The 16,114-nt window shown below is 34.3% G+C and overlaps 2 protein-coding genes across 2 annotated transcripts; both read left to right on the top strand.

Annotated features, from left to right (window-relative positions):
- Positions 1 to 318: 318 nt before the first annotated feature.
- On the top strand, positions 319 to 3,019 carry LOC131612352 (probable arabinosyltransferase ARAD1). The gene is made up of 2 exons (XM_058884147.1): positions 319 to 1,589; positions 2,328 to 3,019. The coding sequence occupies exons 1-2, from the start codon at positions 624 to 626 to the stop codon at positions 2,886 to 2,888; spliced, it is 1,527 nt and encodes a 508-aa protein (XP_058740130.1). The 5' UTR covers positions 319 to 623; the 3' UTR covers positions 2,889 to 3,019.
- A 5,673-nt stretch (positions 3,020 to 8,692) lies between these two features.
- LOC131609964 (S-sulfo-L-cysteine synthase (O-acetyl-L-serine-dependent), chloroplastic-like) lies at positions 8,693 to 14,174 on the top strand. The gene is made up of 10 exons (XM_058881810.1): positions 8,693 to 8,969; positions 9,092 to 9,201; positions 9,934 to 9,991; positions 10,110 to 10,373; positions 10,473 to 10,610; positions 11,157 to 11,208; positions 11,327 to 11,376; positions 11,655 to 11,714; positions 13,427 to 13,507; positions 13,765 to 14,174. Exons 1-10 carry the CDS (start codon positions 8,736 to 8,738, stop codon positions 13,843 to 13,845), a joined length of 1,128 nt encoding a protein of 375 aa, XP_058737793.1. The 5' UTR covers positions 8,693 to 8,735; the 3' UTR covers positions 13,846 to 14,174.
- The last annotated feature ends 1,940 nt before the right edge of the window (positions 14,175 to 16,114 follow it).

Raw genomic sequence — 16,114 nt, forward strand, 5'->3', positions numbered from 1 at the left:
TATCAAAAATATGAAATAAAATTTTATTTTAAAAAATTATTTAAAACTAGACATCAATGCAACATTGATAAAATCTAGAGCAGATACAATTCAGAAAGAGAAATTAATATTAAAAAATTTAAAACCGTATCAAATACGGTGTAAGTGTTAGATTATGGTGTCAAAGAAGCATATCTCAAAAAAATTACATCAACTAATGTCCACCATCAATTTGAGATCATTGAGTTCACGTTACCCCTTTTTATTTTTTTATTAATAATAATAATAATAACTTTATGTAATGCTGACTATTCATTTATTGTAATAGCACATGAAAAATGAATATTGGAGTTAAAACCATATAGACCTCAGAACGCTTCCACGGTTAGACCCTATTCTCACGCTTTCTTCTTCCTCCTCCTTTCCAACTCTTCCCACACTGTCACACACACAACAAAACATTCACACAAACCATCATTTCCATTTTCTTTTTCAATTCTTTCTCTCTAACTCCCCCTTTTCCAACCATGGCCCCACACCCTCACGCTATGCCTGAACATCCCAAACACTCATAAACAAATGTGGGTCCAATTAAGAAACTAACACAAACAATTCTGATCTCTCACTTTTGTGATGCAATTACAATGGCAGAGAGAAACGCTTCTGCCATTAAGGTCGTTTCAAGAAAATCCTTATGCTTTTTCTTCACAACAACAACCATGCTATTCATCATGTCATGGCTCTTCGTTCTCCGTTCAACTCGCTCCGATTCTACCTCCGAAACCATTTCTCACCTTCTCTCCACCACCTTCATGGATTCCGTTTCCGATTCATCTCAATCGCGAAACTCCGAATCTTCCTTCAGCAACAGAGCCATTCTCGTTAACACCAACAAACAAACACAAACACCTCAAAGTGTAAAATGCAGCCACCACACCACCACCGTATCAAATAACAATAGTAACTATATATTAAAGATTTTCATGTACGATTTACCTCCGGAGTTTCATTTCGGATTATTAGATTGGAAAGGCGATGAAGACGGTAAAATCAAAAAAGTTTTTCCTGACATGAAAACCAAGATACCACATTACCCTGGTGGTTTGAACTTACAACACAGTATTGAATATTGGCTAACACTAGATATTCTCGCTTCGGAATTACCGCAAATTTACCCTAACAATGCTAGAACGGTAATCAGAGTTAGGAACTCGAGTGATGCTGATGTGATATTTGTGCCGTTTTTCTCTTCTTTCAGTTATAACAGACTTTCCAAAATAGGACCACATGAAAAGAAGAGTAGAAACAGGGTGTTACAAGAGAATTTGGTTAGGTATTTGATGAGTCAAGAGGAGTGGAAAAGGTCTGGTGGGAGGGATCATTTGATTCTGGCTCATCATCCGAATAGTATGTTGGATGCTAGAATGAAGCTGTGGCCTGCGACTTTTATATTGTCTGATTTTGGAAGGTATCCTCCGAATATAGCGAATGTCGAGAAAGATGTGATCGCGCCTTATAAGCATGTTGTTGGTTCTTATGTTGATGATCAATCTAGTTTTGATAGCAGGAAAACTTTGCTTTACTTCCAAGGAGCTATTTACAGAAAAGATGTAAGTTATGTTTTTCTTTCTTTTTTTGTTTCATGTCTATGCTGGTTTTGTTGTTTCCTTAGCTTTAATGAGAATTGAGAATTAAGTCTTTACATTCTGATTGAAATTCTTAAGGTAGACATAATTGATTTAGGCTCTGTTTGGATTAGCTTCTAACATACCTCTCAGTTGAGTTGAGATGCATAAGCTATTTTCATCCTATATGGTATTTTATTGTTCAAAATTCTTATTATGATTGCAGCAAGTTTAGTTTAATATTTATCCAATCCAGCTTATACAAATGCTATGCAGAACGGTTAGAGATGAGAATGTTGCGTTGAATGTGTTATACAAGATTAAATTAGAAACGGCAATATTAGAGAGTGTTGGAGTAACACGTGTAATAAAAAAAATGGTGGAAAATAGATTTAGGTGGTTTGAACATGTAGAAGAAGGTACAAAGATTGTAGATTTTGTTGCAAGTATGGTAGAGCACATGGAGAGAAGTCAAACGACTAGAGATAAAGGAAGACTTAGAAAAACTATAAGAGAAACTATTAAGAAAGATCTTGAGATCATTACATATATGATATACATACACTTTCTATTCTCAAATGTTACCTTAGGTTCATTACATATACACCTTAGGTTCAATATATAGTTTTTGAGAATTATCCTGATATGTTGTTTTCTATGTTACTTCTTTTTTAGCTTACAAAACAATTAGTTGTACTGAACTTGAGCTTTTCTTATGCACAGGGAGGCCATGCTAGGCAAGAACTGTTTTATATGCTGAAAGACGAAAAAGATGTACATTTTTCATTTGGGAGTGTACAAAAAGGTGGAGTAAGGAAAGCAACAGAAGGCATGCGTTCTTCAAAATTCTGCCTCAACATAGCGGGCGACACACCATCATCGAATCGCTTATTCGATGCCATTGCAAGTCACTGTGTCCCTGTCATAATCAGTGACCAAATTGAGCTTCCGTACGAGGACGTCCTCGACTACTCAGAGTTTTGCGTATTTGTTCGCACAAGAGACGCCCTCAAAAAGAGGTTTCTGATAAACTTCATTAGGAGTATCGACAAAGATGAATGGACAAGAATGTGGAACAGGTTGAAAGAGGTTGAGAAATTCTTTGATTTTCAGTTCCCTTCTAAGGAAAGTGATGCTGTTCAAATGATTTGGCAAGCTGTTTCGCGTAAGGTTCCTTTCATGAAGTTGAAAACAAACAGGTCTAGGAGATTTTTTAGGTCCCTTTATGGTAATAATAAAGATATGGGGCGTAAATCTATACCAGCACCAGCTAATTTTTGGTGATATGATACATGAGATTTTGTTTTTAGAATGCAAGAATATTTTTATATAGTACAATATAGTTGTGATTTTCATAGTGACATTGACATTGTAGTGTTTATACTTGAGGACTCATAATATACAATGAAAACTTCTTTTGTTCTTCATTCGAGCAAACATGTTACGTAGATTTTTATGTAGCAGCTGCACAGTTATTCGTAATCTAAAAATTTGTTTTGTTTTGAAGTTCATTTCTTTCTTATCTTCCTCTTAGAAATCAAATATATTTAAATTCAAGCCGTGTTCATATCTGAGCTGATATTTAGTCTCTGGTGTTGACATGTTGGTGAAAGTTTGTGACCGGACAACCAGGTTTTAAAAAACGGCCGCGGTCGTATTAAGGCTTTCGCGATTTCGGTCTATCCAGATGTTGCGATATTGATTTTGGCCGTCGCGGTATTAATTAACGATAATTTATTCTTTAATATATAAAAAGATGATGAAGGTATCGGAATCGGCATTTGCTGATGCCATTTTTGTACTGCCGTTTTTGCGGTCCGCTTTTTAAAACCCTGCCTGAGAGGGTATCTCATTCAAGGTTTTGAGTTGAGATCCTCGTATATTAGTCGATCTCCGGCTAACAAATTAAACATTAACCCACTACCATGCATCTTTATTCTCAATCTTGTGAATTCTCAAGCTAATAAGAAAATCAGAGGATAAAAAAAATATCTTCCAATTGATTTTTTCACGTGTGATTATCATAAACTCAACTGATAATTATCCACAAGTGATAAAAGTTTCACCTTCTAACCATTTTTTTAAGTTGTAAAACTTGAGATTTTACTATCGTTTTTGTCATAGGAAAATCGAATAACTAAAGGGTAAATTTGATTTGATTTGATTTTTTAATATTTTATATAGATAAAAATATATTCGTAGGAGTAAAATCTTCCGGTTAGCACGTGTAAAACGAGCCAATCTTTTGGCTCAAAACCCCAATTTGGAATGCAATAGATGATGATCAAAGAATAAATATTTTAGAAACATAGAATAATTCTCAAACAATAATGGCGCTATCATCATCACCATGTTCATGCTTTTCAGCACCTACAACACTTCTTTCTCGTTCCCGTATTTTCACTACTCAATTCAATGGTAATATTAAACACTACACTCGTTCCCGGCGAACAATTGTTGCGATCGCCACGGATTCCACTCTGCCACAGAATAATTCTCAAAAACAATAATGGCGCTATCATTATCATCACCATATTCATGCTTTTCAGCACCTACAACTAGGGGTGGCAAAACGGGCCCGGCCCGCGGGCAAAGCCCGTTTTACCTGCATTTTTTCGCGGGGCGGGACAAGGTTTTAGGCCCGCTCTCTTGTATGTGCCCGCCCCGCCCCGCCCCGTTTTTTTGCGGGCTTTTGCGGGCATAAGCTTTTTCATACAATTTTACTATTTTTAGGCCTAAAAGGTTTAATGCCCGCGGGCTTTCCCCGCCCTCACTTTTTGCGGGGCGGGACAAGGTTTTAGGCCCGCACTCTTCAATATGCCCGCCCCGCCCCGCCCCGTTTTTTCGCGGGCTTTTGCTGGGCAGGCCTAAACGGGGCGGGCATGCCCGTTTGCCACCCCTACCTACAACACTTCTTTCTCGTTCCCGCATTTTCACTATTCAATTCAATGGTAACATTAAACACTACACTCGTTCCCGGCGAACAATTGCTGCGATCGCCATGGATTCCACTCTGCCAGTGTACTCTACCACCAAAAAAGAACTTGACGCCTTCAACATTGCCAAAGATGTCACTTAGGGAACCATCAACTCACAAGTTGAATTACAAAGGTTGTGTTTACAAAAATGCTTCTTGAAAGCAGATTACACAAATTTGAGTAGAAAAAAATAACACAAAAGTGTTAAGCAAGTATATGAACAAAATCTCACTTAGTGCAAGTTAACGAACAAAAGGTCACTTGCTTTACACAACTATACAAAGAATAAATCAAAGAGAATTGTGCAGCGTTTCAGCATAAGCTTTGTAGTGTGAATTGGCAGCTTTTCTTCTTGTCTTCAATCTTCTTTTTAAAGCCAATTTTTTGTAGTACGATTCCAGCACCTCCTGATCCAACCTTTTGCCGATTTTTAAACCTCTTACTCGGATTTTCCGATTTTCTGGGTTATGCTATCTATAAATATGTTTTCTTTCTCTTCATCAACAAAGGTTTTAAGTCGTACTTCAGTAATAACCACCTTGACTTGAAACTGTGGTGATGTGAATTTATCCATCAACCACCTTGTCGCTCTCTACCATATTGAAACTCTAATCAATAATTTTGATCAAATTCAAGACACTCTTGAACCTTGATCTCGCCACTTGCATCCACTTGTTTCCAATCACCTTTTTTGGCCTATGTATTTAAACAAGCCCACAAGCATGGTTCTTCAACCATTGTTGACTTCACATTTCAAAATGCCTCATTCAACCAAGGTCCTTCTTTCTAAATTTTGCAACCCTTCAGCCACATTCAAAGCATAACAACCAAGGCTAACATACTCGTCCCTTTAAGATGTTACAATCTCCCCCTTATCTTATCACGAGTCAAATGATAATCAAGGACCTCTATAACTGTTTCCTCACTACTACTAGTATCTATAGTAGGAAACTCCACCTCAAACTAAATTTTCTCCGTTATGTTTCTAAAAGATGTATCCTTTGGTTTTATCTATTCTTCCACTGAAGAAATTCTCTGTCAACCAAGTAAGTTGCTTTTACATCAACTCTCCTAAAAAACTCAATAATAACTTAACAGTCATAAGCATTTTTATCCCTTGTATTCTACAAAATTCATTACATTGTTCTAAAACAAATTTCAGCCTATCATTTAACCTTGACCTCAAATATCTTAGCTCTTTCTTGTATGAAAGTCTCCACTAGTTAATAATAAATGAACAACAATATTTAAATCTTCTAAAATATATAGGCCACATATTTTAAACCCTTTAGCAATAATAATTTCACCATGTGACATCATTAACTCTCCACATTCAACTCTAGTGCAATAGCATAGATCATCATACATACTTATAAATAACAAATTTTGCTTGAGTTTTTGAACATAACTTACGTTGTGAAGAAGAAACTCATGATGATCAAACAATTTAAGTGTAAACATACCAATACCATGAACCTTAGAAGCCTTATTATCACCAAGGTGAACTATTCCACCTTGCTCTAGCTTCAAAGTTTCATAGTATTATATTCTTAGACACTTGTGATAAGAGCAGCCTAAGTCTATGACCCAACTATCTTCACTCTTCAAATTCGATACCTTTCTAGAAGTAAAAACTCAGTCTGATACGATGTCTAATCAATATGTCACGACATCTTGCTCAACATCTGTCCGTAATACATGTTTTAACAAAATTGTTGCCAATCATAAAATCACTGACCTAACACCGTATGAACTTCATCCAAAGTGATAATACATTCCTTACGATAAAGAAGGACATACTTAAAGTGTTCAAAGGATATGAGTAATGAATTCAACAAGTGTGGAGCCTTATCCTCATCATTAATCTTCACTTCTATATTCTCAAAATCATTAATAATCTTGTGAAATTCTATCAACTGCTCCACTATGGATTTGATCCCACCATTTGGAATAAGTAGAGTTTTTGTTTTAGACACAACCTGTGAGCCAAAGACTTGGTCATGTACAAAGATTCAAGTTTTTCCCACATCGCAATTGCAATATTCGCCTTGATGACTTTTCTTAGAACTTTATTCCTGAGGGACAAGACTATGACACTCCTAGCCTTATCCACCACCTCGGTCTTTTGTGCTTGTGTAAGGGCTGCAAGCATAAATGTCTCACTCTTTAAAGCATCACCACACTTCTCTTGAATTGAAATTGCTTGTATCTTTACTTTTCACAACCCAAAGTTGTTGTTTTTGGAAAATTTCTCGATCTCCCATTTAACCATGATGCTCACTTGTAAACAACATTCCTTTGCCCCATGGTGGGCGCCACTTGTTGCGAAAATGACCAGGTTCAAGTCAAATCAAAGAATTGGATATGTGGGGACAAGAACAATAACAATCAAAATAGATGACCTTTAAAAAAAAAAACCAATACGTAAAAAATATAACAGAAGAAAAGAATAAAATACATATTTATAATTGTTAAAATCCAACAAATAAAGTCCAAAACACCACCCATTTACAAATGGGTCCATTAACTGAAGCGAAAAGTCCAAAAAACATGCGAACCGAGAAAAATGGCTGAAATATCAGAAAAACCCTAAATCGTACGGAAAAACCTGACACGGACCGTACAGACTCCACCATACCTCCAACCGCCCGCCGGAAACCCACTGTCGTGGTGCGCCGCCTACTTAAAATCCACCGCCGAACTCCGACCAACCACTTCTTTACTCTGACTTTGGCCGCCGCTCGAGCTCCACGGGCTGTCGTCGCGGCTCATATGCATTTTGATCATTTTTGTTGCCATTTCTGAACCTTTGACTTGGATTTTCCAATTTTCTTGTTTATGTAATCTCCAAATATGTTTTCTTTCTCTTCATCAACAAAGATTTTAAGGCATACTTCAACATGTCTAATAAGATTCATCCACATAACATATTATTTGATAATAGTAGAAAATTCCACAAGACATGTTATTTCCATAAAATAAGTAAGTTGCAAATGATGCAAAAGATAATAAGCAAACACTTAGTCTTAGAATCACTTAAACTCATTTATCTAGTAGTAAGGCTGACAATGAACCGAACCAACTCGAATATTATTTGAAATTCAATTCGAAAACTAAATTGTTGAACTTAGTTAATGAACCAAATGAGCTGAATATAAGCCAAAAAACTAAATTTATTAACTAAATGAGTTGAACTTGAACTATGTATAATTCAACTTGTTAGGCTCATGAGTAAACTCGATCGATATATATATATATATATATATATATATATATATATATATATATATATATATATATATATATATATATATATATATATATATATATATATATATATATATATATATATATATACTCTCCAAATCTCAACCCTTTATTTTCTTTTAATCTTATGACTTTTATTTTATTTCAATATTTTTTCTTTTAAAAAATTATAATTTATAATGTCAAATATATTAAAAAAAATTAAATTAAAAAAAAGACTTATAAGTCTGTGAATCAAACGAGTTGAACCTAATGAGATGAACCTAACGAGTTGAATTGAATTGTTCGTGAATTTAAAATGAGTCAGAGTTAAAATTTAAAAAGAGTTTGTGTCAAACTCAAGTCGAATTTCGAGCTGAACCAATTCTTAATGAGTCGAGTCGAGATGAGACAAATTCGACTCGACTTGACTCATTTCCATCCTATTTTTTTGACAAAATTGTGGTTAGCACTGAGATGTTAGTTTTATATTTTATTTAAAATAATAATATTAAAAAAGAAATCATTAATGCTATATTTAAGAGTTTAGTAAACAGGTTTTACGAGTTGAAAAATTTATACCCAATACCTAAACCAAAAGTATATAAATTGTTGCAGGTTGGGTTAGATATATCTGTAAATAAATAAATTTGGATAATTTATGTTAGATCATCATCTTAGGGATCAACATCATCTTGTTAATGAGCAATATCATATAATCACCCAAAACTTATATTTTGCATTCTTTGCATAGGGTGAAGGTAAAGTTGTAGGGTAGAGGGTATAAGTTTCCAATTTTTCAAAGTGTAAAAGGAGCCCAACCGTTTGGCCCAAAGTCCTAATTCAAAATGAAATAGATAATCAAAGAATAAAAATTTAAAACCCATGATAAATCTCAACAACGATAATGGCGCTATCATCTTCTTCATCACCATGTTCATGCTTTTCACCTCCTACAACACTTCTTCCTCGTCCCCGCCTTTTCACTACTCAATTCCACTGTAACATCAAACCCTACAGCCATTTCCGGCGAACAATTTCCGCCACCGCCACTGTATCCACTACTTCTTCCACTCCGCCACTCCACTCTACCACCAGAGAAGGACTCGAAGCCGTTAACATTGCCGAAGACGTCACTCAGGTACTTAAATTACCTTCACAAACTACATCCATTTCGTTTAATTTCAATAATTCGTTATTTCAAAAACACTAATTTTCGGCAGTTATAGTTGATTTACATTTGAAAAATTGAATGTAATGCAGTTGATTGGGAATACACCGATGATATATCTGAATAACGTTACAGAAGGATGTGTAGCAGACGTTGTTGCTAAACTCGAATCCATGGAGCCTTGCAGAAGTGTCAAGGACAGGTAATTTCATTTCAACTCGTCTCAGAGCTCATTTTTTAAAATAAATTGAAGGAACTAATCGAGTATGTTGGTGAGAGTGCGTGTTATGAGTGCTTTAGTTATGGAACTGGTGAGAAGCTCTGCTTGAAGTGTTTTCTGTGAGGTCTGAGGTGAGAGCAAGCTCACGAGGATTGAGAAACTCTGTATTTTAGGGGTATTTCTTGGTGAATTTAGAACATCCTCCTCAATCCTAGAGTTGAGGAATTTATAAAGGCTTATGGGCTTGGATTTAGGGTTTCTCGAAAATAGAAACCACCCACCTAGGAATGGTAGTTGACCGGTGAATCCCTATTTTCTAGGGAGACGTGGGTTATTCCCTTGACTCTTTTTCTGGATTATCTCTGACCAACACATGTCATTTCCCATATTTCCCGATATTGGGCGAGTGAAGAGTGTCGCGGGCGAGGTTATCTCTCTTGTGGGCGGTACGTTTCCATCGCCCCTTGTTGGCGGCATGGTCTCCTTGCCCCTAGTGGGCTCTTTGCATATATATCACTACATGTATCATAAGAAATTTCTCCACATTAAAGAGCACTAATTTGTCCAATTATTTTTTATTTTGATTCAAGTGAAGCTTGTTATTTATTTATTTGATTTGATAGAAGAGTTGTATTTTGCAATTTGCTTTTTTAGTTTGACCATCAAACTGGAGATACATCATCTGTTAATATATATTATTGTTCAAAATGTCAGAATTGGGTATAGCATGTTGGCTGATGCCGAGGAGAATGGAGCAATTACGCCGGGAAAGGTATGTTGTGAATATTTTTTGGGTATCTAAAAAATTCTTGTATTATATGATGTAATGATTTGTTCTAAGCTGTTGAACCTTGGATTTTCCTTAACTTCCTGATTCTGAATTTGTGCAGACTGTTTTAGTTGAACCAACAACTGGAAATACCGGACTTGGCCTTGCTTTTGTTGCAGCAACTAAGGGGTATAAACTGATAGTCACAATGCCTGCCTCCGTTAATATTGAGAGGAGAATTCTTTTACGCACGTTTGGGGCAGAGGTTGTGTTGACTGATGCCGAGAAGGGTCTGAAAGGAGCCATTGACAAAGCTGAAGAAATTGTCTACGACACGTCCAATGCTTACATGTTTCGACAGTTTGATAATAAGAATAATACAAAGGTTAATTCTCAATCCATCTTAAATGAGATCTTCACCTTTTAATAGAAGTTGCAACACATTTATTTACATGTTTTTGAGATTTATATGCCTAAATTACAGATCCACTTCGAAACTACAGGGCCAGAGATATGGGAGGATACCATGGGTAATGTTGATGTATTGGTTGCTGCTATTGGAACTGGAGGCACTGTTACAGGCACAGGACGGTATCTGAAATTGATGAACAAAGAAATAAAGGTTTGATTATTCTTTTATATGCACTTAGCTCTTTCAAATTGAATGATATTCTTATTGCTCTCCAGCACCGGATTCATTATATCAGGATGAATTCACTATATCAGGCTGTGAATTCAAATTCCATAATCTGCACATTATTTGTATTAAAAGGAATTTTTACACAAATTTTATTGAATTTGAATCAAGAGTGATGATAACTTCTGTAATAGATTTCTCATACTTAGTTCTCTAGGAACTTGGCTCCATGTTTTTGTACTTCTGTGTTGGGACCCTTGGATGGGGGAGAGGAAAGGAAGAAAGAGGATCCAAAAGTACATAGACTATTAGTATTAGTATGGCTATTATATTTGTAGCATACATTCAATCAAACCATAAATTGACCAACATCTTATTGTAAAGATTCCAATTATGCAACATAACTGGATGTAGTTGACATCTGTTTCACAATTATTTCTGCATGCTTCTCAATTAAAAGTGCAAGTGAAGCCTTATCTGCTCTAGTATCTTCATCAAGCATTAAATTGTGCCATATATGGTTTTAACTAGGTGGTTGGGGTGGAGCCTGCAGACCGAAGTATAATCTCCGGAGACAATCCAGGTATGGATCTTTTCCAAAATTTATGAATAATTGCTCTTACTATTTCATGTTTTCTCCCTTCATATCCACCTGAAACATATTTTCTAAGTTTTTGACTGTATCGGAGAGTTTGCTGCAGGTTTCATACCAAGCATTTTGGATGTCAAACTGCTCGATGAGGTTGTCAAGGTAGATGGAAAAACTGATTACCCTTCGATTGCAAACTTGCCATTTTATTTGTGGTCAGACAAACCTGTTTGGGCATATAGTTTGCTTTTGCATTATTTTTGGTGATACTCTGTCTGTACTCATCTTCATATGATTAAGTTGTTATTCATTCATCTTAGTTATTTAGTTGTTGCTTTGGTGGCTTCTTTATTTTCTTTGTGCAATGCTATTGCTATAATATTTCATCTTCATTATTAACGTATGTAGATTATTTTGCATATTCAATTATCTTGACACAGGTTACAAATGTTGAAGCAATTGAAATGGCAAGGAGATTAGCATTGGAAGAAGGATTACTGGTTAGTTATAATTCAAATTAATTACATGATTTGTTTTATGTTTCATATTTTAATGCGGATTACGGGCTAAGTTTTGCAATATTTTGGCATTTTAAACTTGTGTGGTTTGGATAGAAACTGAAGTAGGTCATCTGTATTTTATTTTGTTTGGTATCCAAAATTCAATTTAGTTGTTGGTTGGACCTTCATCCTTAGTTTTATTTTTGCTAAATGCAAGTGGCTGAGCTTGGTTGATTTTATTTTTGGGGCCATGAAAAACGGAAAACATATATATGAAATTATTAAAAATTTTATATACTTTTTTCTTTTTTGGTCTAGTGGTTAATTTGACTTCAAATTTACCATTTCTGTGGAGGTTAAATGCTTGACTAGATTATTCTGGGGAAGAAAATACAGTAAATAAATGTAAAAATATAAATCATGGCGGGCAATCAATAAATGTAAAAAAACACAAATCATGGTCCCACAAGAATCAATTTCGCAACCCCCGATTACTAGCAAGGCGTAAAACTTGCCACTGTGCTGCTGAAGATTCATTGGGTGATAAGTTAACAAATACGGAACAGTCGGATTTAGTTATTTGCATATTGATTGATCAGTTCATGAAAATTTCACCAAACAAGCTTTAAAAACCATACTTCATTGTTTAAAGCACAATACTCAATTCAACCCTCTAGTCTTTCTTAAGGCATAAGGTGTAACAATACTCTATTGTTATTAGACATATTTATAATCACATAGATAAATGTTGAGATGTTTTAGAATATAGTACAATTGCACAGAAAGCTCATTTTCCTTAGTATAATATAATACAACAAAGTGACATTGTAATGAAAAATAAGTCATCAATTTAATCTATAATTATTATCTTCTAATCAATTTAATTCTTAGCGATATGCATATAATTAATAGTCTCTAAAGTATATGAAGTTTTTCAATATAGTCCTTATGTATATGAAAATCCTTCAATTTATTCTCGGGCTTCTTTTTTGCAGGGATTAAATTGATGGATTTTATATATTTTAGAGACTACTTATTATATTTATATAGTTTAAAGAATAAATTGAAGAAGTGAAAATTCAAAGACTGAATTGATGATTTATTCTAGGGTTAAATAAGTTTTTAGTCCCTATAAATATTGCAGTTTTTATTTTTAGTCCCTCCCTGCCTTTAGGCAACGGTTTTTACTAAAAAACCGTTGCCAAAACCAGCTAAAACCGTTGCCTAAAGGCAAGGAGGGACTAAAAATGAAACTGCAATATTTATAGGGACCAAAAACTTATTTAACCCTTTATTCTATAATGAAAGCTGATAGGGTATTCAGAATATATACGTAAAATAGTTCTTGAGACAGAAAAAAAGTATTGAGAGTGAATGCATAAAATAGTTGTTGAGACAAATAAGTTAAACTAATTTTGGTGGAAATCCATTGTAATTAAAGTCTTAGGCATTCCAATGACTCTACATAGTATCCCACAAGTTTCAGTTGGTCCTTAGACATCGTCATTTAGATATGTCATGATAAGATTTCTAAAAATACTTACACAAATATAAAAATGGCGAGATGCGATTATTTTTGAATTCGTCCCAGATTAATTTTTTCATCCCTAGATTGATTTATTTTGAGATTCGTCCTTGGTTATGGATATCTCACCTATCCGGATAAAATGAACACCCCAGGTTTTATAATGTTTTTTCAAATTTCTGTTTAGGTTGGGATTTCTTCAGGAGCAGCAGCAGCAGCTGCAATAACTTTAGCAAGACGGCCTGAAAATTCTGGGAAACTTATAACGGTGAGAGTTAATTTCTTAAAATATTTTGTAATTCTCTTTTCTTGCTTAGGATGGTTATCTCATGTGCAATTTATGTGTTGCATAATAGGCAAATTGCCTTAAATGTTGATAATAAAATGAAGCTTTGTGAATTTGGAATAGTAGTGTGTACATAATGCATGCATCTAGATGTTCTGTTGTGCTGCTCTACATAATAAATTGTTCTCACGTTCTTAATGCTGACACTTCCTTTTCCTCTTATTTTGCATATTTGAAAGGTTATTTTTCCTAGTTTTGGTGAGAGGTATCTTTCCACTGAACTCTTCAATTCCATCTATGAAGAGGTTAAGAAAATGTAACAGTTGGATTTTATGGATAATTGTCATTTTAAAATTGGAGCTGCTCTCATGGGACCATTCAAGAAAGTAGCTTACACACTCTTCAAGAAAATAGCTGACGTATGATTTGTATAGGCATCATCAAACAGTATGTGTATCAATATGTAGCTGCTGTAAGTTTTTAGTCATTGGAAGTTTTGCATCAGATGCATCCACTTGGACTAGAAACGGTTCTTGAAGCTAAGTTCACACTGGATACAATAGGGGGACTGACTTGATTTACATGGTTTTTTTTTGGTGTAATATAGCTTGGTCTTACATTCTATTCTACTCTATTAATTATTCTTCAACTTTCTTTCTTGGCATCGTTGATGAATAATAGTATTCGAATGTTTTACATGATTATTGACAATTTCTAAATGGGAATTTCTTTGTAAAGCCATATTTGGGTGAAAAACAACCCCTGAAAACTCTAAAATACCATTCGGGTATGCATATCCGAAGCCACCCATATCAAATTTTCAATTATTTCGGATATGCATATCCGAAATCACCCTTCTTTAAACTTTTTTCATTTAAACGTTGAATTTAAAAAGCCAGGTGATTTTTTAATTCGGATATGCATATCCGAAGTATTTTAATATTCCAAATTTTTTGATTTTATTTTTAAAAAATATTTATTTATAATATAATTAGAGTAAGTTATTATTAATAAAGAATAACTTAAGTACAAATTATTATAAATAAGGAATAAAAAGATTAAATAAAATTTTAATTTTTTAATAATTTATTTGTCACAATTTTTTTTTTAAATTATAAAAGTAATTACTTTTTAAATGACTACAACATTATGCATTTGATGTGTTTCGATTAAACTTGAACTCTCTTGTATTAAGGGTGCAATGAAGAACCCTTTAATCAATAAAAATAATATTAGAGTAATATTATTAATTAATGAAAAATACTTAACTTTTGTAATGGAGATTTTACAATTGCATCTGCTTTCAACAGCTTCACCAACATAAGTGAAGAGGATAAATCGAGTCTTATTTGGAGAATTAAAGTTTTAGAAAGAATCGTAGTATTTATTTGTATGGTTCATCAAGATGGAATCAAAACTAAGCAGGTGCTTCATCGGTGAGGAATTTATTTTTTTATTGTATCAAATGTACACATTTGGAGGAAACTACTACTCGTGTTTTAAGAGATTGCGGTAAAGCATGTTTCGAGGAGATTAGTTCATAATAACTATTGGAGGAAATTTTGTAACTGGAACCTACAGGACTGGTTACACAATAACATGAACAGGAATCTGAGTAGCATGGGGAATCAAGATAATTGGCAGTCAATCCGGACAACAATTTGTCACACAATTTGGCATTTGAGAAATCAACGAATGTACGTGGCATATACGTTATGCCGCATAATCTTGCTGATGTGATTCTAGTGCAAATACATCAGTATAATATGAGTACGATTATGCAGCATAAGGTTGCCCTGCAACAGATAATTTCAACTCAAATCTGATGGAGTCCACCTGATGGTGATTTTATCACTCTTAATACTGATGGAGCAGTCCACAAGTTAGGGAGAGCAGAGTGTGATAGTGTTATGAGGAATAATTCGAGCAACTAGATTAAAGGGTTTGCAAAGGGCTTAGGAGGTGTGTGGTCATAGTAGCACAATTATGAGGCTTTTGGAAGGTATCAATTTGATTGTTAACAAAGATTGTTAAAAAGTTAAGATTCATATTGATTGCATCAAAGTGTATAATACGCTTATCAAAGAGAACGTGACAACGAGAGAAGTCTGAGTTTACTCCAGGAGATCAAATGTAAAATGCGTCGAGACTTGGATTTTAAATTGATCCATGTGTATTGAGAAGCTAGTACGTATGTGGATGTACTTGCTAGACTAGGAGTCAACCTTAGTCAGGAATTTCTTAGCTATGATACTTGCTCTCTCGTCCCTCCTTAATTAAAAAAATAAAAAAATAAGAATGAAAGCAAGTCAAGTCATTAGCAACAACACCCACAATAACAACAACAAATCCTTAATTCTTGTATCAGATGTTTACATAAGTTGATCATTTTATTTTAAGATGAAATAAAATAGTTATGAGTTGATCATTTTATTTTAAGATGAAATAAAATAGTTTAATTCTCTAAAAAAACTCATCACGGACTACCCACAAATTAACCATCATAGTTTAAACAATTAATCAATTACTATAATTAATTCCCATAATTGATATATAGAAACAAAATTATTTTACAATTGATAAAGTAAT

The sequence above is a fragment of the Vicia villosa genome, linkage group LG6 (assembly GCF_029867415.1).
Source record: "Vicia villosa cultivar HV-30 ecotype Madison, WI linkage group LG6, Vvil1.0, whole genome shotgun sequence".
Lineage (NCBI taxonomy): Eukaryota > Viridiplantae > Streptophyta > Magnoliopsida > Fabales > Fabaceae > Vicia > Vicia villosa.